The following is a 26,157-nucleotide window of genomic DNA, read 5'->3' as shown; positions in this document are numbered from 1 at the left end:
TGTGGTTCCATCCCAGATCCCACCTGATTTCTCAATCTGTAAGAGTGCGAGGAGGTGACAGCTGTCATCTAAGTCTCATTCCAAAAATGTTCTTAAGGTGGAGATAAACAACTTTGGAAGTTTATATAAACTTTGTTTTATGTATTGGTTAATTTAAAAATGTTTATTTTGTATTGGAATATAGTTGATTTAAAATGTTTTCATTTCAGGTGTATAGCAAAGTGATTCAGTTATACAAATATACATATATGTACATATATATATATTTATATTCTTTTTAAAATTCTTTTCCCATTTAGGCTATTATAGAATATTGAGCAGAGTTCCCTGAGCTGCCATGCAGTAGGCTCTCATTGGTCATCTGTTTTATACATGGTGCCAGTAGACTGTATATGTCAGTCCCAGCCCCCCAATTCATCCCTCCCCCTTCCCCCTTGGCATCTATTTATCTGTTCTCTACATCTCTGTCTCTCCATTCTGAAGCTATTTTATTTATAAACCAATTGTATTTTAGTAATTTTATATATTAAATAGTGGACATGTTCACTTTTCTGTTCAATAATCCTTGATTTTGAAAAAAAATTTACTCAAAATCAATTAACTCTAGGGTATGATATTTGTTTCAGAATGTTATGAAATCTTCATAATTTTTCTCATGACTTTTATTATTTCCCTATTTCTTAGACTGTAAATAAAAGGGTTTAGTAAAGGAATAACTAGAGTATAAAAAATAGCAACAGGTATGTCTTTTTCTTCTTCATTAACTGAACTTGGTCTAATGTACATGAAGAGAAGAGAACCGTAGAATATTGAGACAGAGAGAAAGTGGGACGCACAGGTAGATAAGCCTTTGCCTCTGGTCTTGTTAGATTTCATTTTGAAAATTGTAAAAAGGATGAAAAGGTAAGAGATTATTACTGTGGTAATGGTAAAGGTTTGAATTGACCCTGAAAAGATAAATATCATTAATTCATTGATATAAGGGTCAGCACAGGAGAGTCTGTATAATGGAAGAACATCACAAAAGAAGTGGTTGATTTGATGAGACCTGCAGAAAGTTAGCCTAAACAAAAATCCAATGTGAATCATGGAATGCAGGTTCCCAGCTGTGTAGGCCCCCGTGATCATCTGAACGCAGAGTTTCTGTGACATCACGGTGTGGTACTGCAGCGGTTTGCATATGGCCACATAGCGGTCATAGGCCATCACTGCCAGGAGAAAGCAATCTGCAGTTTCAGCAAGGCAGAGAAAGTAAAATTGTGCCATGCATTCATAGAGGGAAATCATTCTGTCTTTGGAAAAAAAGTTCTGTAGCATCTTGGGGGTAATGGCACTGGAGCAACAGGAATCCATCAGAGCGAGGTTACCCAGGAAGATGTACATTGGTGTGTGAAGACGATGCTCTGTGACTATCAATGCCACCAGGCCAAGATTCCCCACCATGGTGATCAGATAGATGGTAAGGAAGACCAGGAACAGAAGGGGCTTCAGCTCTGGGTGATCTGTAAATCCTGTCAGGGTAAATTCAGTTGCCAAGGAGAGGTTATCCTCTGTCATCTCTACTGTTGTCTGTTGAGATAGGAATTATGGAGAGATAAGATTCCAATGTAGAATGTGTATAACTTTCCTTTTAATATTTTTTTTAATAAGGAGAAAGCTTCTCCTGCTGTCTTGTGATACAAGGACACAAACTTCTAGGGAATATTCATCTCCAAAATGTGTCAGTGCCTATGACCTCAACTCTGAAACTCAACATTCACATGGCTATTTAGTAATCACAGGGGGGATGCTAACAGTGGAAAAGGTTTGTCTTTATGAATTTATGGAAGTATGGTGTACAAATCTAGGTACTCATATTTGCTTCATTTTGCCCATAAAGTTTGTTTCCATTTTTATATTAGGCTTTAAAAATGAATTTAAAATTACTTTTTCTATATATAGAAACTTTTTAAAATTAAATTTCATATACTCTCCCAGTGGAATAGATATTTTAAAATAGCTTAGAATAGAGGTGTTAATTTATGTCTTAAGAATTGTTTGAAGATTACTAAGGATTATTGAGAGAACTGTTCAGTTTTAAAGAAAGTAAACTCAGACAGCTAAAGAGTAAAACAAGAATTGATTATCACCTCTTTATCCCTTTTCTCAGCTTCATACCCATTTTCATAAGCACTGACTGTCCATGTCGTTATTCCTATTTCTAAGATATCTGCATCCTTTTCTCCTTCATCTAAAGCATGGTTTGTATATACTACTACTTAATAAAGTTAACCAGATCCCCCGATCACACTAATTTTCACCTTCTGGACTCTCCATCACGTCTTGTATACCCAACACAATCTTTGATAACATATGTAATTGATATTGCGTTTTTCATAAGTGTGTACAATTAACTTATTGTATAGTAGACATTTTGAGGTTAGCTGTAACTTATGCTTCTTATAGCAGCTGTACGGTGTAAAAGCAGAAAGAACAGTATTGATTCTAGTCCTGCTTCCCTCCCAGTGACCTGGGATGGATGAACTTGTTTCCAGGGTCCTACCACTGATCCTTAATAACGTCTTTGGTGGTACTTACAGTGATCCTTAGTAAACTCTTCTGCAGGTTGAGAAGATTCTACAAGGAGAATTATTCAAAAATCATTTAAAAATTAAGATTAATATCTAAAATATGTGAAAACTCATACAGCTCAATAATAAAAGTATAGACATTCAGATTGAAAAATGGGCAGAGCAACTACCAAGATAATTTTACAAAAGACATCCAAATGGTCAACAGACAAATGAAAAGATGGTTGGCATCACTAATCATTCAGTTCAGTCAGTCAGTCAGTTCAGTCGCTCAGTCGTGTCTGACTCTTTGCAACCCCATGAATTGCAGCATGCCAGGCCTCCCTGTCCATCACCAACTCCCAGAGCTTACTCAAACACATGTCCATCGAGTCAGTGATGCCATCCAACCATCTCATCCTCTGTCGTCCCCTTCTTCTCCTGCCCCCAATCCCTCCCAGCATCAGGCTCTTTTCCAATGAGTCAGCTCTTCGCATGAGGTGGCCAAAGTACTGGAGTTTCAGCTTCAGCATCAGTCCTTCCAATGAACAACCAGGACTTATCTCCTTCAGGATGGACTGATTGGATCTCCTTGAAGTCCAAGGGACTCTCAAGAGCCTTCTCCAACACCACAGTTCAAAAGCATCAATTTTTTGCCGCTCAGCTTTCTTCACAGTTCAGCTCTCACAACCATACATGACCACTGGAAAAACCATAGCTTTGACCAGACGGACCTCTGTTGACAATGTAATGTCTCTGCTTTTTAATACGCTGTCTAGGTTGGTCATAACTTTCCTTCCCAGGAGTAAGCATCTTTTAATTTCATGGCTGTAATCACCATCTGCAGTGATTTTGGAGCCCAAAATAATAAAGTCTGACACTGTTCCCACTGTCTCCCCACTGATCATTAGGGAAATGCAAATCAAAAGCAATGAGATGTTACCTCACACATTTTAGAATGCCTATCATCAAGAAGATGAGAGATAACCATTGTTGCCTAGACTGGGGAGAACAGAGAATGTGGCAAGAACTTTGTTGGTGGAAATGTAAATTGGTTCAGCCACTGTGGATGCCAGCATGGAGTTTCCTCAGATAATTTAAAATAGAACTACCATGTAATCAATCCCACAATTGCACTTCTGTATATATACTCTAAGAAAATGAAAACAAATTATGAAAGGGATATATGCAGTCTTATATTTCTAGTTACAGTAGCTAAAATACAGAAACATCTGTGTATCTGTCTAAGGATGAATGGATAGAAGTGAAAGGGCATTCAGACTTGAGAAAGAAGGATATCCTTCCATTTTACAGCATCATGGATTGACCTTGGGGACATTATGCCGAGTTATATAAGTCACAGAAAGACAAAAGCTGTAAGATATAACTTAAATGTGCATCTTAAACAACCAAAGATAAAAACAGAGTAAAATAGTGGTTACCAGGGACTCTGGGGGATGAGGAAACCGGAAAGATATTCTTTATTGGTACAAACTTGAAATTAACAGATAAATAAGATCTTATCTGAATTTGACAGATAAGATCTAGTACACACTACAGTGAATGTGAACAATATTTTACTATAATCATCTAAACTGCTGAGAGACTAGATCTCAATTATTTCAACCACTAATATGAAAATTATGTCACATTATAGAGAGCTAACATTCTGCAATTGCAATGAATTACTAGTTTTTCAAACCAACATGTTATAAGCATTAAACTTACACAATGTATGTCAAATATTTTTCAATTATATATATATATATGTATATAATAAGAACTTTTAGGTATATATTATCTGAGTTGACTTATCTACAATTTTTTTTTGCTTTTAAAAATTTATATAAGATTTTCTGAAGTATATCACAATAGATTCAAAGTTAATAAATTAAAATAAACTTTATGCTTTAGTTTTCTAACATTTAGAAAAAGAGAAATTTCTTTAAACCTTAATATACTTTTAGAACAAATTTTTATTTCCTTTAGATGGCTATCTTCTACCATTATTTAGTGACCCACTAGAAATATTGACTGATATCTACTCATATGAATTCTATGTTGAAAATGGGTTTTTTTTCCATAATCAAGTATAAAATAAAGAACTTAGCTGAAAAATGTTTGTTGTAAAATATTAAATATTAGCTGTTGGATTATTGGGCTAAGCTAGGCAAGCATTCAGTGAAAGTTCCTAAATTATTTAATGATTACTTTCTGTCTTTACCTGTGTATTTTTTAAAATTCTAACTGACAAGGAAGGTCAGGGTACTTTACAGTTTGAATATCATTCTAGTTTTTTCCTAGCCTTCCGTTTGGGGAAGAGGTAGAAAGATAAGTGAGTAATTGAAATCTAATAACAACAAAGTCCTTTAGATAAACAAATATCAAGGAATACTAATATTAAAAATAAATGAGAGTACTTCTCTGACCTAGATTTCACAGCAGAAAGTTTTGCAGCATCTTATGTTTGCCTTGTGATCTTGGATCTCATAGAATTTCAGAATATAAACCTTAGTCTCTTAAAACATTTGGGATTAAAAGAATGAAAATATGGGCAAATATAAATAGGTCAGAGTCAATAATTATGTTTCTTACATTACAAAGTAAAATTTTCCATCAAATCCTAAGGGATTTCCCTGCAGTGGCACCAGTATATTTCCCTATGGGGATTCAGTCACCAACACACATCAGGATGACCTGTGAAATAATGAGGTTAAAACATACTCCTTTCATTAAGGTCACTAAGGTTATTTGATCATTACCCATTGACTAATATGTAACTGACCTCATTTTAAAATTCTGTTTATTATTCTGCTTAAATGCAATATGAGCAGGAAAGATTCTCATGTTGGCTTGACCTTTTTTTACTGGAGGAATTAATATGGTTTATGAAAGATGCTTAGAATTTTGAGAGGAGGCTAGACGATGTGGTCGTTTTATCACAGGGTCGTCTGTGAGTTGATGTGTCCTGATGTTTTGCAACATATCATTGGAAACTCTGATATTTAGTCCCAAATATGAATTACCTAGGGCTTCCCTGGTGGCTCAGCAATAAGAATCCACCTGCAATGGAAGAAAGAGATGCAAGTTCGATCCCTAGGTCAGAAAGATCCCCTGGAAAAGGAAATGGCAACTCACTCCTGCATTCTTGCCTGGGTAAGAAGGGGTTACAGTCCGTGGGGTCGCCACAGAGTCTGCATGGACAGAGGGGTTACAGTCCGTGGGGTCGCCACAGAGTCGGACACAACTTATCAACTAAAGCAGTGACTAAATGACAACACCAGCAACGGCCTGAATCACCTAGACGGTTCTCCTTCCTTTTCAGCTTTCCCCAGCTGCCTTTATCCTTCTCACCCTGTTTTTTCCCACTACATTCCACTAATCACTCTTCAGTATACTACATATTTATTTGTTGGTACATTTATAGTCAATCAATATCTCCCCCACCATTAGCATGTGGAGCTAAATAGAAAAGGTTTTTTTCTCTATTATGTTCATTTCCGTGTTTATAATGCCTTGATAGTATGTGGCAGATTGTAATGGTCAACAAATACCTGTTAGATGAAAGAAATTATATTTTCCTGCTCAAGAATTTGAAATGAACTTTCGTTAGTTTCAAATAATCCATTTTTAGAAAGAACTTAGTATTCTAGATGGTCCACAGTCTTTAAGTATCTTACTTATGATCCTGATTTCTTCTTCTGACCTCAGAACATGGACGTGTTTATCCCTTCACTGGTCTTATGCACGCCTGCTTGATTAATTTACATTTACAGTTTATTTCAGTTAAAACTCCTTCTTCAGCCTCTCTTTTCAGCCCAATATACTCATTCTTGATCTTAAGTCCAATCTCCATGAGGACATTCCTTTCAGTTACATTGATGTTCCTTTTCCTCTTCTGCTTAGTAACGACCTGCTATCACACTGCATTTGCCACTTGGTTAAATGTGGCTTCTTATGTGTTGATTATAAAAGAATTGGCTGCTGCTGCTGCTGCTAAGTCACTTCAGTCGTGTCCAACTCTGTGCAACCCCACAGATTGCATCCCACCAGGCTACTGCATCCCCGGGATTCTCCAGGCAAGAACACTGGAGTGGATTGCCATTTCCTTCTCTAATGCATGAAAGTGAAGAGTGAAAGTGAAGTCGTTCAGTTGTGTCCAACTCTTCATGACCCCGTGGACTGTAGCCTACCAGGCTCCTCCGTCCATGGGATTTTCCTGGGAAGAGTACTGGAGTGGGGTGCCATTTCCTTCTCCAGAAGTGTTGGCTAAATATCCATAAAGTACCAATCATGTCTTAACGTATTTTGTGCTTCTCATAACACACTGAGTTAGATCCTCAATAAATGCTTCACTGATATTTAAAATTTCAATTCTGTTTAACTTCAATCAAGTACTTCTAATATACAGGATGCTGGAAGAGATGGTGGGTAGAATGAGCACAGGATGAGAAATATTTAGGTTTTAGAAATGGCTCCACAAGAAGCTCATAATCTAGTGAGAGAAAGGCACTTGCATTGCTAATGAGAAGGCAATTCAGGCTGTGATATTAAAAAGTGTAAGTAGGTCACATATAAACATGGTAAATGAAGTGGATGGAGACCCAGAGGAAAAAAGAAAGATTCCTCATTGGAAGTGCCATTTCAGATTAACTTTGCAGGATAAGTAGAGTTATAATAAGTGATGCACTTGAGGAAAATAAGAAGACTAATGGGAGCATATGTAAAAATTCTGGAATCTTGAAACAGCAAGACCTAATTAAAAATATATAAATAGTATATATATTATAATAATATAATATAAATGTACTTTATATAAAATATATAAAATTGTAAACTAGGGTGGCTGAGGCTTACCCATACATGATGTTGGAGATTCAGTTCAGTTCAGTCACTCAGTCATGTCTGACTCTCTGCGACACCATGGACTGCAGCATGCCAGGCTTCTCTGTCCATCACCAACTCCCGGAGCTTACTCAAACTCATGTCCATCGCGTAGGTGTGCCATCCAACCATCTCATCCTCTGTCGTCCCCTTCTCCTCCTGCCTTCAATCTTTCCCAGCAACAGGGTCTTTTCCAATGAGTTGGGTTTTCACATCAGGTGGCCAAAGTATTGGAGTTTCAGCCTTAGCATCAGTCCTTCCAATGAGTATTCAAGACTGATTTCCTCGAGGATGGACTAGTTGGACCTCCTTACAGTCCAAGGGATATAGGAGATACAGGTAGTAAACGGAATGGGAAAATAGATTAGAAATTGTTCTGATTGGTTCCTTCCCATTCTTTTCTGTCCCTGCCAATTCACCAAACCCTGTCTCTCAATAAGGTCACAACCAACTCTAAATGTCGACTCCTAGTGAAACAAAGAACATGTAACTATCTTTCTAACCCAGCTGTGATGTTTGGTATTTTTTAAAATCTTCACCTCTGGTTCTGTGATAGTACTCATGTTTCTGTCTTCCTGACTCTTCCATTTTAGTCTTTTATGCAGATTTTTTTTTATTTGTTTTGTTTAATGATGCTTGTGTTTCCCTTAGTTTTATACTTGACCTTCCTCTTTAATACTAGATTTTCCTCTAGATTGTCACATCTAATTATGTAACTCCACTTTGTTTCATCTTATGGTGGCTTCACCAGTGGAGAGTTCCAAGCCATTTTTGGTATATATTCATATTACTAAAGTCTTGGGGAGTATATTCTGAATATGTGCATTTTATCTATGACTTAGTAGAATTATCACTTTGCTAAAGTATTATGTGTAGTATAAAATATGAAAATAGAATAAGAATTAAAGAAGTGGTATTAAAAGTTTTGTGTATTTAAAAACAATGTTACTCCCACTAACACTATTTTCAATTTAAAAATTAGGAATCTTATATTCAAAAAAAGGTATAAAGATGTATGGTATATAATATAATTAAAATCTTAGGGCTGTGATATAGCAATTCATGTACTTGTTTGAATCTATTTCCAAACATTTAAAAATGTCTGAGATAGAGGAAAAGATCCTATACAAAGACATATCTGCCCAAATGGAGAAGAAGGCAAGTTTTGGTGGGTCCCAACACAGGGATGGGCTCTTCAACAGGCTCGAGCTGGGGGTGAAGAGCCCTGATATTTGAGTCCAATGACTCATCAGACCAATGGTGTTAGAGACATCTGAGGTGGGAAGAGGATATAGGGTGAGTGGAAAGTTAATGGAAAACTCTAGGAGGAGAGTTGCTTATGGTGTTGGGGCAAGGCCTTATTTTCTGCAGCAGAGAATAATCAACTATTTAAAACATAACTCCCTGGTGTGCCGTGAACACTGCTAGAGGAAGAGTTCCTGACTTTGGAACATCAGGCGACCAAGAAGCCAGAGCTGACTCATGAACTGGAATTTATCAGACTATTGAGTATAAGGTTTAGTGAGCCCAGGAACAGTTCATTAGAATTCAAAGATGGACCATTTAAGGATTTATTATGAGCAGGGCCAGAAATACCATAAACCACACAAGTAGGTGACCCAGACTGCCTTGTTATCTACTACCATTGCAATGACCTCTTTCCCTCAACTCATGCGTCTTGCCTCAAATGGCCAAGGTAGTTTTTGGACAGTAAGCTTGGTCTGTTGATACAAGCCAATTGCCACTGAGCTATAGCCCCAGCCAGAGTGATCTTGAAAGGCATTGATAAGGGGAACTCCTCCTTTAGAGTGTTGGAATGCTTATCCATTTCTACTGTATAGAAAAAGAAGTGGTCCAAGTTAAAACTATATGGATTCAGGGTAGAGGTGAATGATTTGGATATTGGTCAGTGCCCTGGGGGGAGAGAGATGAGAAGGTCAGAGTCCAGGAAGAAGAGGCATATGAGTGGATCTCTTGGAATGGATGTGAAGTATGGAGCACCTCATATTGTAATGTAAATGTCCTCCACAGAACATCTACTATGGAAGAGCTACTAAAGAACCAAATTAGAATGACTCAGCTAGTTGAGGTTATAAAGCTTTGTTCATCCATCACCCCAGGGCTGGATTATGGACACAGGAAAATGGCTATATGGCTGGGATGGAGGCTTGCATGTTGCCTAATAGCAGAGATTCCAGTGTTTCTAGACTGATTTAGCAACTGTTTCTTCCAGAAGTTCAACTTGCCCAGAAAGAGACCACTCTGGCCCCCAGTTGGCAACATTACTCAAGGAGATCAGTCAGCCATTTGGTGGTAAGAGTGCTACTCTGAACCTTTTTTACTCTAAAGTAGGAAGAAATTTGTTTTGGCAAGGAATTCATTTTGAGTAGAATCAGCATAATCTAGATATGGAGATGATTCATATGCGTCTGTTGGTATTCTCTTGCTCAGATTTGACAGTAAATAGACAAATAACCTTGTACTGAAATGGTTCAGACAGCCCAGGCTTAGGACCCACCCCCTCAAGGGATCTGCTTCTTGATCATCCCATTATGATAGTCATCTGGAGCAGCAGAAGTGTAATGAATCAAGCAGAGGTGAAGAAGGTATTCATAGGGCCTGGACTCCATCTCAGGCCTGTCCGTGCTGATCGTGCTAGGCCGCCTCTCCAGTGGACTCTGAACTCTGTGCTTAGCGCCTGTGGGAATGACAAGGGAAGGATAAGACCCGCTCTGGGCAGGGGAATCTTCAAGATCACATCCAGGTTACTCATTGCCTAAGAGAAAACACACTAATCACCCCTGCCTCCGCACAGTATATATTGGAATGTAACCACAGGCTTACCAGTTATTAACTGGTTGGAATATAACTGCGGGCTTATTGATTATTAACTGTTTGAACACATAACACGTGAATGGTGGGGTTATTGTGATTGTATTTACCCTTCCTTTGTAAGCCTCAAGGGATTTGGGCTGGTGGGTTTGGACACGTACACATGGGGTATAAAAGATTTTCACAAATGCTGGTCGGGGTCCTTGGCTAAGAGGAGACTCTGCCTTGGACCCGGCGGTGTAATAAACTGCACTCCACTATCTGCATTGTCCTTCTGAGTGAGTTTGTTTCCCTGAAAGCATGGCTATAACAGAGGAATAAGGTGAATATTAGCATGTGTTTGAGACTAGCTGTAACAGTGGGAGCTGCAGGTGTCGATTAACCTTCATCTTGTAAAATTCTCCAGGAAGAGAGAAGGAGCTACCTCCAGGTGGGGCCTGCCCCAGAGCTTAGTATAAGTAACAAGTAACTCTGAGCAGTGTAAGACGCAGCCTGTACTGTGTCTGTGGTTCCATCCCAGATCCCACCTGATTTCTCAAGCTGTAAGAGTGCGAGGAGGTGACAGCTGTCGTCTAAATCTCATTCCAAAAATGTTCTTAAGGTGGAGATAACCAAATTTGGAAGTTTATATAAACTTTATTTTATGTATTGGTTAATTTAAAAATGTTTATTTTGTATTGGAATATAGTTGATTTAAGATGTTTTCATTTCACGTGTATAGCAAAGTGGTTCAGTTATACAAATATATATATGTATGTATGTATATATATATATATATATATATATATATATATATTCTTTTTCAAATTCGTTTCCCATTTAGGCTATTATAGAATATTGAGCAGAGTTCCCTGTGCAGGATAGTAGATCCGTGTTGGTTAACTATTATAAATATAGCAGTTTGTATAAATCAATCCCAAATTCCCAGTTTATCCCACTCCCTCACCCTTTGGTAACCAGAAGTTTGCTTTCTAAGTCTGTGGGTCTATTTCTGTTTTGTAAATATGTTCATTGTGGATTCCATGTCTAATCTATATCATATGATATTTGTCTTTCTCTCAGACTTACTTCACTTAGTGTGATAATCTCAGGTCCATACACGTGGCTGCAAATGGCATCACTTCACTCTTGTTTAAATTAATTTTTATTGGGGTATAGTTGCTTCACAGTGTTGTGTTAGTTTCTGCTGAATAGCAAAGTGAGTCAGCTACATTTTAGCATGTGTCTCCTGCTTTTTGAATTTCCTTCCCGCTTAGGTCAGCACGGAGCCTTGAGTAGAGTCCCCTGAGCTGCCATGCAGTAGGCTCTCATTGGTCATCTGTTTTATACATGGTGCCAGTAGACTGTATATGTCAGTCCCAGCCCCCAATTCATCCCTCCCCCTTCCCCCTTGGCATCTATTTATTTGTTCTCTACATCTCTGTCTCTCCATTCTGAAGCTATTTGGTTTAGAAACCAATTGTATTTTAGTTATTTTATATATTAAATAGTGGACATGTTCACTTTTCCATTCAATAATCCTTGAATTTGAAAAAAAAATTTACTCAAAATCAATTAACTGTAGGGCATGATATTTGTTTCAGAATGTTATGAAATCTTCATAATTCTTTTCATGACTTTTATTACTTCCTTATTTCTTAGACTATAAATAAAAGGGTTTAGTAAAGGAATAACTAGAGTATAAAAAATAGCAACAGGTATGTCTTTTTCTTCTTCATTAACTGAACTTGGTCGAATGTACATGAAGAGAAGAGAACCGTAGAAAATTGAGACAGAGAGAAAGTGGGACGCACAAGTAGATAGGGCTTTGCCTCTGGTCTTGTTAGATTTCATTTTGAAAATTGTGAAAAGGATGAAAAGATAAGAGATTATTACTGTGGTAATAGTAAAGGTTTGAATTGACCCTGAAAAGATAAATACCATCAGTTGATTGATATAAGGGTCCACACAAGAGAGTCTGTAAAATGGAAGCACATCACAAAAGAAGTGGTTGATTTGATGAGACCTGCAGAAAGTTAGCCTAAACAGAAACCCTACATGAATCGCGGGATGAATGTTCCCAGCTGTGTAGGCCCCCGCGGTCATCTGAGCGCAGAGTTTCTGTGACATCACGGTGTGGTACTTCAGTGGTTTGCAGATGGCCACGTAGCGATCATAGGCCATTGCTGCCAGGAGAAAGCATTCTGCAGTTTCAGCAAGGCAGAAAAAATAAAATTGTACTATGCATTCATAGAGGGAAATCATTCTGTCTTTGGAAAAGAGGTTCTGTAGCATCTTGGGGGTAATGGCACTGGAGCAACAGGAATCCATCAGTGCGAGGTTACCCAGGAAGATGTACATTGGTGTGTGAAGATGATGCTCTGTAACTATCAATGCCACCAGGCCAAGATTCCCCACCATGGTGATCAGATAGATGGTGAGGAACACCAGGAACAGAAGGGGCTTCAGCTGTGGGTGGTCTGTAAATCCTATGAGAATAAATTCAGTTGCCAAGGAGAGGTTATCCTGAGTCATCTCTATGTTGTCTGTTGAGATAGAAATTATGGAGATATAAGATTCTAATCTAGAGTGTGTATAATTTTCCCAACATATATTTTTTTACAGTGATGAGAGGAGCTTTTTCTTCAAGCTTCTAACACTGTCTCTGTGATATAGGCACACAGACTTCTGGGGGACATTTGTTTCACTAACATATCATCTTTTATGACCTCAGCTCTTCAAACTCAAGATTTGTGAGACTATTTCGATCATTTTAGGGAAGATGGTTACTGTGGAAAAGATATGTCTTTATGAATTTTTGCTATTGTACAAACCTAGGGTACCCATATTTGTCACAGTGTTCTCAAATAAGTTCATTGTCAATTTTAAATTAAAAATTAAAAATAAATCAAAACTCATTTTCCTGTATATAGATCTTTTGTTTTCACTTTTTAAAATTTTTAATTGGAGGAAAATTGCTTTATGATGTTGTATTTGCTTCTGCCCTACAACGCAAATCAGCTGTAATATAACTATATCACCTTCCACTTGAGCCTCCCTCCTCTTCCCACAGTGCAGCCTTTTAGGTCATCAGAGAGTGCCAGGCTGGGCTCCCGTATTATATAGCAACTTTTTACCAGCTATCTATTTTACACATGATACTAGAGCCTGTTACACAGAGTGAAGTAGGTCAGAAAGATATTTTCTCTTGAGCAAAGGTTTTTTTTTTTTTGAGCAAAGGTTTTCATATGTTTTCTCGGAGGAGTGAATATTTAAAAATAGCATACAATAAATATGTTAAACTTGTATGTTAGAAATTACATGAAGATCACTAAGGATTAAAGAGGGGACTATTCAGTTTTATAGAAAGTGATTTTGGAAAGCTAAGGGATTAATTATCCATTGATTATCATTCACTTTTTTCATTCCTTTCCCCAGTGTCATATACATTTCCATAAACATTGATTCTGTCTGTGCCATATTCCTGTTGATTTTTACCCATATATCTGAATCTTTGTCTCCCCTCTATAAAGCAAATTTATATAAAATGTTACCTCATAAACATTTAACTAAATGTCCCAGGCCAAACTTATCTCCGTTTTCTCTACTCTTATGCTTGTCTTATGTACACAACATGTTTTAGAATGCCTTATGTGTAATTTACATTGCTTTTTGAAAATATGTGTATGGAGAATTCCCTTATTAAATTATGGGCATCTTGAGTTTAACTGTGACTTATACTTCTTAAGACAGCTATGTGTTGTTACGGGGAAAAGCACTGTTGATTCCAGTCCTACCTCCACTCCGGAGACCTGAGATGAGTGGAATTGTTTTCAGTGTCCTGTCAATGGCCCTTAATGACTTCTTCGATGATCCTACCGATTATCCTTAGTGACCTCTTCTGCAAACTGAGCCTTTTAATTTTAAGAAGAATATACAGAGAAAATTATTCAAAGTTATCAGTAAAAAGTAAGGGTTTACATTTAAAGTGTATTAAGAAATTCATACAACTCAATAACAAAATTATAAACAACTGGATTTTTTTTTAATGGGCATAGTAACTCAAAAGAAATTTTTCCAGAAACATTTAAATGTTCAACAGGAACATGAAACATTGATCAACATTACTAATCATTAAGGAAATGCAAATAAAAAACACAATGAGATATCACCTCACACCTGTCAGAATGCCTGTCATCAAGAAAACAAGAGATAACAAGCATTGGCAAGGATGTGGAGAAATGGGAAATCTTGTGCACTGTTGGTGGTAATGTTAATTGGTTCAGCCACTAGGGATAACAATATAGAGGTTTCTCAAAAACTTAAAAATAGAACTGCCAAATGATCACAGAATTCCACTTTTGGCTATATACTCAGGAAATGAAAGCAGGCTGTCAAAGGGATATTTGCACTCCCATGTTTACTGCAGCATTATTTACAGTAGTCAAGATATGGAAACACTTCAGTGCCCATTAAAAGGTGGATGGGTAAAGAAACTGAGGTATTTCTATACAATCAAATATTGTTTAGCCCTGAGAAGATGAATATCCTGTCTTCTGTGACAGTATGGATGGGCCCTGCGGACATCATACAAAGTGCAATAAGTCAGACAGAAGAAGACGTATACTATTTACATGTGAACCTAAAAAAAAACCAAATTCGTAAAAGCAGTTGTGGATACATGGGGATAAGGGTTGAGGGAATAGAGATGGTGTTCAAGGGCAGCTGTTGTTTAGTTGCTATATCCTGTCTGACTCTTTACGAACTGTGGACTGTAGCTGGCCAGACTGCTCTGTCCAAGTGATTTCCTCAGCAAGAATATTGGAGTGGGTTGCCATTTCCTTCTCCAAGGGATCTTCCAGACTCAGGGATAGAACTCACTTCTCGTGCATTGGCAGGTAGAATCTTTATCACTGAGTCACCAAAGGAAGCCTGTTTAAGGGTACAGACTTGCAACAAATAATTCCTGGAAATCTAATTCATTGTATAGTAGATGTAAACCAACAATATTTTATCATTATCATCAAAATTATTAACAGACTAAATGACAACTGTGTGATGTGATAGAGTGCCAACTAATGCTTCAATAAATGGCAATCATATTTCCATTTACCATTTTATCAAATCAGTATGTTGGTGGTTTAGTCGCTAAGTCATGTCCAACTCTTGCGACCCATGGACTGTAACCTGCCAGGCTCCTCTGTCCATGGGATTCTCCAGGCAAGAATACTGGAGTGGGTAGCCATTTCCTTCTCCAGGGGATTTAACACAATGTTATGTGTCTTTTATATATATATATATATATATATATATATATATATATATATATCTGTATGTATGCATAATATTATATATGCATGCATATATTTATATAATCAAAATATCCTACACATTTCATTAATCTGAATTGACTCATCTATTATTTTTCTATTTCAACAAAAATTATGTAAGATTTTCTGAAGTAGATATACAAGTAGATTAAAAGTTTCCCATAACCTTCAGTTTTGAGAGGATCTGTAAGGATCACTGAGTAGTTGAAATCTAACAACAATGAAAAAATGTGTAATAATTCATATAAATATGTATTAGTGGATGCTAATACTAAAAGTAAAAATAAGTAAGAATACTTCCCTTATGTAGCTTACACTGTAAAGTCTTCCAGCACCTCATTTTTGCTTCTTGATATTAAGCCTTAGAATTTCAGAATATAAACCTTGGTCTCAAAAACATTTGGGATTAAAAAACGAAAATCTTGGAGACTACAAAGAGGTCAGAGTCATTAAGTATGTTTCTAACAATGGAAAGTTAAAAATTTCCATCAAATCCTAAGGGATTTCCTGCAATAACATCAGGGTATTTCTGTGGGGAGATTTAATCCATAAACATATAAAAATGACCTGTGAGATAATGAGGTTAAAGCAAATTATCTTCACTAAGGTTACTTAGTGAAGTAACCTAACATCATTCATTGATCACCTTGTTGATTATTATGTAACTGACTTCATTTAAAAATTCTCTTTGATTTACTACCTAAATGTGAAATGAGCAGAAAGAATGTCATATTGACTTGACCTTTCTTTTTTGACAGGGAGAATTAATACAATTCATGAAATATGATTAGATTTTGAGAAAAGGCTAAAAGATGTGGTAGGGTCTTCAGTTTCATTCTGTGAGTTGAATTTGTTCTGCTGTTTTACAAAAATCTCATTGGAGACTCTGATATCATTATGTAACCCCACAAATGAATTACTGTGATGATTCTCCTTTCTTTTCAATTTACCCCAACTGCCTTTATCTTTTTTACCCTGACCCTGTTTTGATTTTTTCCCACTTCATTCCACTAATCATCCTTCAATATAATAATTGGTCAGTCCCATTTCCCCAACCACCATTAGTGTATAACCTTGAGAGGGAGGTGATTTCTCTGTTACTTTCATTTGTATATTTCCTACACCTTGAATAGTATGTGATACTTTGCATCAAATTTTTGTCCCATGAATGAAAAAAATGATATTTACTTGCTCAAGAATTTGAAAATGGTCTGTTTTCAAACAAACTCATTTTCCTTAATTCAGTATTCCAGATGCTCTACATTATCTCTGCATCTTAAACTGAAGCTTGACTTCTCACCTTAGGATACTGGCCATGTTTATCCCTCTGTTGTTCCTTTATGCACCTGTTTCATTAATTTACTCTTAACGTTTCTCTCACCTAACCCCTTCTTTTCTCTCTCCTTTCTATCCTACTAATTCTTGACTCAAATCAGATCTCCATGAGGGACTTTCCTGGGTTATTTAAATTGTTTTTTCATTTTCTTCATTTACAAAATAATTATCTGTTTTTGTAATGCATTTGACACTTTCCCCAAGTGTGACTTTGTGTGTCTTGGTTGAATATATCAGAGAATTGTGTAGTTGAAGCTTCAGTCAGTTCAGTTCAGTTCAGTTGCTCAGTCATGTCCGACTCTTGGGACCCCATGGACTGCAGCACTCCAGGCTTCCATGTTGAACCTTCTTGCATCCTAACATGTTGACTTCAGGTAGAGGCAAAAAGTCTTCCCCAATCATAATTCTATTTGGTATAATCATTTAGAAAATGTCTGTCCTACCTACCAGAATATAAACTATAAACTATCATTTGTTTTCTCTTTTATTGAAATACAGTTGATTTATGATATTATATTCAGGTCATGTGTACAACATAGTGATTTAATATTCTTATAGGTTATATTACATTTAAAGCTATTATAAAATAATGGCTACTTCTTGTGTTGTACAATATATCCTTCTGCATCTTTATTTTATACATACTAGTTGATCTGAACACAGAGTTCCTAAGAATAGCAAGGAGAGATAAGAAAGCCTTCCTCAGTGATCAATGAAAAGGAAATAGAGGAAAACAATAGAATAAGAAAGATAAGAGACCTCTTCAAGAAAATTAGAGATACCAAGGGAACATTTCATGCAAAGACAGGCACAATAAAGGACAGAAATGGTATGGACCTAACAGAAACAGAAGATATTAAGAAGAGGTGGCAAGAATACATAGAAGAAATATGCAAAAAAGATCTTAATGACCCAAATAACCACGATGGTGTGATGACTCACCTAGAGCCAGACATCCTGGAATGTGAAGTCAAGTGGGCCTTAGGAAGCATCATTGTGAACAAAGCTAGTGGAGGTGATGGAATTCCAGTTGAGCTATTTCAAATCCTGAAAGATGATGCTGTGAAAGTGCTGCATTCAGTATGCCAGCAAACTTGGAAAACTCAGCAGTGGCCATAGGACTGGAAAAGGTCAGTTTTCATTCCAATCCCAAAGAAAGGCAATGCCAAAGAATGTTCAGACTACCACACAATTGCACTCATCTCACACGCTAGCAAAGTAATCCTCAAAATTCTCCAAGCTAGGATTCAACATTGAGTGAGCCGAGAACTTCAGATGTTCAAGCTGGATTTAGACAAGGCAGAGGAAACAGAGATCAAATTGCCAACATCTGTTGGATCATAGAAAAAGCAAGAGAATTCCAGAAAAACATCTGCTTCATTGACTATGCTAAAGCCTTTGGCTGTGTGGATCACAACAAACTGTGAAAAATTCTTAAAGACGTGGTATTATCAGACCACCTTACCTGCCTCCTGTGAAACCTCTATCCAGGTCAAGAAGGAACAGTTAGAAATGGACATGGAACAACAGACTGATTCCAATTGGGAAAGGAGTATGTCAAGCTGTACATGGTCACCCTGCTTAGTTAACTTATATGCAGAGTACATCATGCGAAATGTTGGACTGGATGAAGCCCAAGCTGAAATCAAGATTGCCGGGAGAAATATCAAAAACCTCAGATATGCAGATGACACCACCCTTATGGCAGAAAGTGAAGCAGAACTAAAGAGCCTCTTGATGAAAGTGAAAGAGCAGAATAAAAAAGCTGACTTAAAATTCTACATTCAAAAAACTAAGATCCTAGCATCCAGTCTCATTTCTTCATGGCAAATAGATGGGGAAACAACGGAAACAGTGACAGACTATTATTTTGGGCTCCAAAATCACTGCAAGTGGTGACTGCAGCAGTGAAACTCAAAGTGCTTGTTCCTTGAAAGAAAAGCTATGACCAGCCTAGACAGCATATTAAAAAGCAGAGACATCTCTTTACTGACAAAGTTCTGTATAGTCAAAGCTATGGTTTTTCCAGTTGTCATGTACGGATGTGAGAGTTAGACCATAAAGAAAGCTGAGCACTGAAGAATTGATGCTTTTGAACTGTGGTGTTGGAGAAGACTCTTGAGAGCCCCTTGGACTGCAAGGAGATCAAACCAGTCAACCCTGAAGTAGGTAAGAACCGCGTTCATTACTGAAATTAGGTAATGTTATTTCTTTTATAATATTTCTATGCACTTTTAATAAAAATGTAGATATTTAAGATGTACAACATGATTTAACATATACATAGAACAGTTATTACTCCAGTCAAGCTAACTTACATATCATCCCCTCACATAGTTATCATTTGTGTGTATGATGAATGCACTTAGTCTACCCTTAGCAGTTCTGATTGATTCTTTTTTATATTTTCTAATTCCTTGTTAAAATTCTCATTGTATTCATATATTCTTTCCCCTAATTCAGTTAGCATTATTATTACTAATGCTTTGAACTCCTTATCTGGTAAATCATTTATTTCTGTTTCATTAGTTGTTATTTCATGGATTTTGTCCTGTTATTTTTTTATTTTTTATTTTTTTACAACACATAATTGGGACAAATTTGCCTGTCTCCTCATTTTTGCTTCACTTTCTTTCTGTGAAATTAGGTGAAACATTTACTTACTTTGGTCTTAAAGTGGTGTCCTTTTGTGGGAGCATGCTTGTACAGTCTGCCTGTGCCTAGTAGAATTGGTGGGAAACCTGCATCTGACTTAGCATTTTCTCTGGATGTCCTGACAGTTATCACGTTGGTAGCAGGCAGGGCGGGAGGTGAGAAGGTTGGAGCCAGAGGTGTCAAGTCTGAGGTAGCTCTGTTCCTTCTATGTGTGGGTTCTCCCCGTCCCAGCACCAGTGCCCACATCCCAGAAGGAAGCAGTGCTGGAGCTGGAGTGGATACTCTACATGGGTCTGGTAAGAGCTATGGTGGTTCTGGGCTTACTCCGAGTTGCAGAATGCTTCTGATGCACTGCCTTCTTAAACACCATTAATTGCTGTCCCACCTCTTTCAGGGGCTTCCCTGATAGTACAGTTGGTAAAGAATGTGCCTGCAATGCAGGAGACTCTGGTTCTGTTCCTGGGTTGGGAAGATCCCCTGGAGAAGGGATAGGCTACCCACTCCAGTATTCTGGCCTGAAGAATTCCATGGACTGTACAGTCCATGGTTTTACAAAGAGTCTGACTGAGCGACTTTCACTTCACTCACCTCTTTCAGATGTGTTCAAGATCCAAGCCTACTCCATCTCTCACAGCTGAGTTTTCCTCTCAGCCACAGCAGCCCTGGCTCTCGCGCGGAGCTATGCCGTAGAACAAGCAGGGATGACACAAGTGCTCAACTCAGGGCAGTCATGGGAAATCTGCTTCCTCTATCTCGCTTTGGGAGCAAGCAAGTATATGCATGCTCTTCATAAGCAGTCTAGCTCTCTTACAGCCTTCCTGGTAGTTCTCCTGCTTTTCAAACCAGGTAAGGGGACTCCACTTCTCAGTGTTACAGCCCTGGACTGGAGTACCCAATATGTTGCTCCCACCTCTCACTCGCCAGAAAGTATCGCCACTTGTGTAATCCCTCTTTTCTTCTCTGTCCCCTCTAAGAGGTGCAAGTCCTGATCTGTTCACTTTTCTTACCTTCCTATCTAAGTCAATGTGGCGCTCTCTTACAGCCTTGGTTGGACAAGAGTCTTGTCAGTCTCCGGTTTGTTTTCAGTGAGAGTTACTCTACACATAGATGTATTTTGATGTGTTCATGGTGGGAGATGAGGTCCACACCCTCCTAATTTGCCACATTGATCCCCTAGAACCATCTTATTTTTATTGTGCCGACTAGATGAGCTAGAAATAGACCTCTTTGTGTATGCATGTGTATGTGAGTATATAAACAGAAAGGAGGCATACATATTTAGTAAGAGAAGAGTTAGCTAATAAATGCCGTTTAGCCATAAAGCCAAATTTTAATTTTTACTTCACAACATTATAGAATGAATTCCAGTTGAGTAAAAGTGCTATGTATAAAAACTTAAGGTGGAAAAAAATATGAAGTAAATTTATAGGATATCTCTGAATGAGAGGAGATTTGTAAAGTTTAATGCAAATTGAAGAAACAGTTAATCAATTGATGGAAGACTATTAATTAAACAACCCTTTCTTTCCTGATTGGTTTGTTTTGCTCTTCCTGTTTTATTTGGGAATTTACTTTTGGATAATCTCATTTTTTCATTTATCTATATACTGATTCTTAATTTGCAACCAAATTATTTCAGTTACTGGTACTTCATTATATATTTTAATATATAATACATCAAGTCTGTTTGCTTATTGATTATTATTTTTCTACAAAACTTTTAGAATTAATTTTGCTGCTTTCCCAAAGAAGTCCTCCTTTGATGTTTATTTGAGTTGAATTAAGTTGTGGATTATTTTTGGATTAAAAAGCCATGTAAAGTTACATGTTCAATTCATGCCATATACTAAATAGTTTCCAGGAAGAATCAAAGGTCAAATACAAACTATCACACACACAAAAAAGGAGGAAAACAAGGGGGAGGAAAAGGAGAAAAAAAATAGAAAAGTAGGAGAAACAGAAATATTGGCTAATAGTAGAATTTGGATTAAGAAAAGAAATTCTAAACAAAAGTGCCTGAAAGAGATTGTATTTAAAAAAATAATATATCAATTTTATAATTTTATTAATTGTAAATAACACAAACAAGTATGAAAATACTCTCAGCACACAGAGAAATTATTTACCACTAATAGTCACAACATTTTAATATTTTTCTCTATAAACATTGGTACAAATAAATGAGGAAAAAATTAGTAAGACAAAGAGAAAGTGAATAGAAAATTCATAGATGTAAAAATGGCCAGAAAACAAATAAAATATTAATGTATTTCAGCATTACTCAAAAATTAGAACAATAACAAAACTGCCTTCAGTAATATTTTTTAGAATGCTTATTGAGAATATATTATGTAAGTTGCTATTCTGTGTTCCCTAATATATAATATGGTTGATGCCTTCAAAAAGGTGAAGGACCTTAATCATACTTCAGGTTAAAGTAGATCTGAATCTACTGTAGCCACCTTGTTATAATTTGTTGTTAATTACTCTACAAAATGGCTATGTGACTGTGTGTGTGTGTGTTTATTCCTTCTCACTCCTTTTTTCCCCATTCTTGTAATTGGATCTAGATCAAACTTCATTACTTTAAATATAGATCATTGCAAAGTTAGGGGCTTTCCAGGTTGTGCAGTGGTAAAGAATCCGCCTGCCAGTGCAGGAGGTGCAAGAGACTCAGATTTGATCCTTGGATCAAGAAGATTCCCTGGAGTAGGATATGGCAATCTACTCCAATATTCTCGCTGGAAAATTCCATGGACAGAAGATCCTGACGGTCTTCTACAGTCCAAGGGGTTGCAAAGAGTTGAATACGACTTGAGTAAAATAGTTAACTAAGGCAGGTTGATGAGTCCAAGCCTAAGTCTCCTTTAAGGAGAAGGTAAACATTCCTTCTTTTTCACTTTCTTTTGTCTGAAACAAGTAGGCCTTGTAGGCAGCAGTATCACTTGTTCAAGGACATGCCTTTTTTTGAGCTGCAGATGTATGTTACGGGAGAAGGTCTGGGTAAAAACTTCCACAGTCTTGAGCTCTGAGTTAACCTGTTCTTTCTGGCTAATCTTGTGCTGATGTCATCCCAGGATGTGTGTTACAGGAAAGGGTCTGGGCAAAATTCTCATAGCCTTGATACATTTTTATCTATTCTCAGCAGCTGGTTGAGAAGTACATAAAGCCCTGCCTAAACTAGTGAGGCGGGTACTGTCCTGACCCCTTCCAGTGCCTCTTGCTGGACGTTTTCTCCATCCCTTTTACTTTAATAAATTCTACACAAGGCTCTGAGTGACTGAGACTGTCTTTGGTCCCAGAGTTAAATCTTCTCATTTGGAGACCATGAATCCAGTGGCGCCATTCACCATAAGCTATCATGAGCGACTGAGCACACGCTCACACGTGCAATTAGTTAGCTTGCTTCTAGTCTCTCTATCCCTCAGACTCATCTACTTGTGTCTACCAGGTCAGTTTTCTGAATAAAAATTATCCTTTCAGTCTGCCAGAAAATTTTAAGTATTTCAAACAGTCTACACAGAATCAGATACAATGTTTTCCTTTAGCTAAACAAGGTACATCAAGGCAGATTCTTCTAAACATTTAATTTTGATTCTTTGTTGAGTTATTAAGTTGAAAACACTGATCTGAGACAATTCTATATGAATAATCTGAGTTGGTAATAAAAGTTATTATTGAGTTTCCTTCTGATTTAGTCTGGTATTTGTGGAATTTAGATTAAGAGCTGCCAGACAATTTTGAATTTCATTCATATATCTTTAAACCAACATAGTCTAATGATTTATAGATTAATACTTTACATAAGAATATATTTTTCATATTCTATATCCCTTAATCTATAAATCATTTTAATAAAATCAGTTTTCCACAGAAGGTTAAGCTTGTTTAAGAATATTATAAGTCCTCATAATTTTTTTCAGAACATTTATCACTTCCTTGTTTCTCAGGCTATAAATAAAAGGGTTTAATAAAGGAATTACTATTGTGTAAAAAATTGCCACTGGTATATCTTTATCCCCTTCTTCAAATGGTCGAATATACATGAGAAGACAAATGTAGAATATTGAGACAGATAGGAAGTGGGATGCACAAGTGGATAAGGCTTTACCTCTCCCTTCTCTGGATTTTATTTTGAAAACAGTGAAAAGAATGTAAACATAAGAAATCAAGACAGTGGCAATGGTAATGATTTGAATTGGCATTGAAAAAATATATATCATTAGTTCATTAATATAAGGGTCAGTACAGGAAAGTCTATATAGTGGAAGAATGTCACAAAAAAAGTGGTCAATTTGACTAGATCTACAGAAAGTTAACCTCAATAGAAGTCCTACATGAATCACAGAATGCAGGTTACTAGCTATGTAGGCCCCCGTGGTCATCTGAACGCAGAGTTTCTTTGACATCATGGTGTGGTATTGCAGTGGTTTGCAGATGGCCACACAGCGATCATAGGCCATTGCTGCCAGGAGAAAGCAATCTGCAGTTTCAGCAAGGCAGAGAAAATAAAATTGTGCCATGCATTCATAGAGGGAGATCATTCTGTCTTTAGAAAATTCTGTAGCATCTTGGGGGTTATGGCACTGGAGCAACAGAAATCCATCAGAGCGAGGTTACCCAGAAGGATGTACATTGGTGTATGAAGATGATGTTCCCTAAAAATCAATGCCACCAGACCAAGATTGCCCACTGTAGTGATCAGATAGATGGCAAGGAACACCAGGAACAGAAGGGGCTTCAGCTCTGGATGATCTGTAAATCCTTTGAGAATGAATTCAGTTGTCAAAGATTGATTTTCCTTAGCCATTCCTGGCTTTTCAGCTGGGATAGAAATGGCAGAGAAATGAGATTCTAAATTAGAATGTATCTAGTTCTTTCCTCTTGGAGAAGGCAATGGCAACCCACTCCAGTGTTCTTGCCTGGAGAATCCCAGGGTCGGGGGAGCCTGGTTGGTTGCCGTCTATGGGGTCGCACAGAGTCGAACACGACCAAAGCGACTTAGCAGCTGCAGCAGTTCTTTCCTCTAATTTCCCCACATACAAAAAGAAAGAAGCTCATTTTTAATCATCCTGTGCTGTGTCCTGAATACTACTAGTACATGCATAGTAGATTAAGTCTGTGACAATAAAAGTATCACAGACTGTGTACTGAGGGGTAGTCTAGAAATCCTGTGTAAATTCTCAGGGCAGAAAACATTTTTATGCATGAATTACCTAATGCTGATGTACTAATTCCTGGTTAATATATATAATTTGACATTTCCAAAATTAGAAGACATAAGAAAATTTTATGGTGTTTTTTTTTCTCCAGGAAAAAAAAAAAGTTTTAAATACAGTCCTATGGGATTGATGTGGTATTTGAAAATAAATTAATTTAGACATTTAAATGTCTAATTTTTAAAACTGCCCAGAATCATAGTTGGCTTTAAAAATTGTTTCTCTTGCTTAGTATCCCTTTACCAAGGGATAATTTAAAGGAAGACATTTTCAGCCTTTAAGACAGTAAGAATATAGCAATTTTAGAAGTTTTACTAATATGTTAATTTTGTTGTCATTTTTATATTTATTTCATCACATTCTGGATCCTACTACTATGGTGATATGGCATGCTGCCTCAAGAAGTTATTATTCCTAATTATTCATTTATCCTAATACTTCCTGTCTTTAGGTTTAACTCCTAAATACATGTTTAACATTATGAGATTATGAGGTTACCAAGTCTCCATTCAAAGTGTTTATATAAATACCTATCTTGTACTCTATTATGAGCTTCCCAGGTGGCTCAGTGGGTAAAGAATTCACCTGCAATGCAGGAGACAGGGATTCGATCCCTGGATCTGGAAGATTCCCTGGAGGAGGGCATGGCAACCCACTCCAGCATTCTTGCCTAGAGAATCCCACGGTTAGAGGAGCCTGGCGGGCTATAGCCCATGGAGACTCAGAGTCGGACACAACTGAAGCGATTGAGCACATCACACACTCTGTTATACCTCTTCTAAGCAACTAATATCATTTTGGCGAATCCCATGGAAGTTCTACGTTTATTATATGATTATGTTTACAAACTCATCATTTCCTTCTAATGCACTATATATTTATTGGAATTCACTGATCACCCAGATTTAGTATAAATTTAATGTAGTTATGTTTAGTTAATATTACAAGAAGGATAAGTTTTAAGGAATGGTAAAGTCATATTTCTTCTTTTCCATAAATTGATAAAATCTTTGGTTTCTGAATTTTTCAAATAAATAATGTTGGAGAAGAACCTGAAAGTTCTTCAAAGTATATTACTTTAAGAACATATTTCATTTAACTTTTTCCCTTTCTTATCCTTGTCTATTCTGAATTTAATACACTGTTTTACTTTTTGTTCACATAGCATCATGAGGTTTTCTGGATCTTTATCACTAGAGGGCTGTAAAATGAGTAAAATATGTTTACCCTTTATAATGTAGGTCTATAACAGTGTTTGAAAAATCTTTCAGAATTAAAGCATTTTATGAAAATTAGTAAAAATATTCAAAGACAACGTTTTATTATTATTTTAGCAATACCTGATGGTGAGTCAACTAAAGTTACTTGTCACAT

General features: G+C 36.9%; 3 protein-coding genes across 3 annotated transcripts; all 3 read right to left on the bottom strand.

The window, feature by feature from the left end:
- Positions 1–630: 630 nt before the first annotated feature.
- LOC122428907 (olfactory receptor 5K3-like) lies at positions 631–1,557 on the bottom strand. The gene has a single exon (XM_043449048.1). It carries the CDS (start codon positions 1,555–1,557, stop codon positions 631–633), a length of 927 nt encoding a protein of 308 aa, XP_043304983.1.
- Positions 1,558–11,852: 10,295 nt separating this feature from the next.
- Positions 11,853–12,779, bottom strand: LOC122428902 (olfactory receptor 5K3-like). The gene has a single exon (XM_043449043.1). It carries the CDS (start codon positions 12,777–12,779, stop codon positions 11,853–11,855), a length of 927 nt encoding a protein of 308 aa, XP_043304978.1.
- Positions 12,780–23,442: 10,663 nt separating this feature from the next.
- Positions 23,443–24,374, bottom strand: LOC122428904 (olfactory receptor 5K4-like). Its single transcript, XM_043449044.1, is given in 2 exon segments — positions 23,443–24,116; positions 24,119–24,374. Coding segments are annotated over 2 exon segments (930 nt in total).
- Positions 24,375–26,157: the final 1,783 nt, after the last annotated feature.

The sequence above is a fragment of the Cervus canadensis genome, chromosome 27, assembly GCF_019320065.1.
Source record: "Cervus canadensis isolate Bull #8, Minnesota chromosome 27, ASM1932006v1, whole genome shotgun sequence".
In the NCBI taxonomy this organism is placed as follows: Eukaryota; Metazoa; Chordata; class Mammalia; order Artiodactyla; family Cervidae; genus Cervus; species Cervus canadensis.
This window is presented reverse-complemented; position numbering and strand designations above follow the sequence as displayed.

Excerpts from the sequence above, each read along its gene's own strand:
- LOC122428907 (XM_043449048.1), bottom strand. The coding sequence starts at position 1,557 with ATGACAGAGGATAACCTCTCCTTGGCAACTGAATTTACCCTGACAGGA.
- LOC122428902 (XM_043449043.1), bottom strand. The coding sequence starts at position 12,779 with ATGACTCAGGATAACCTCTCCTTGGCAACTGAATTTATTCTCATAGGA.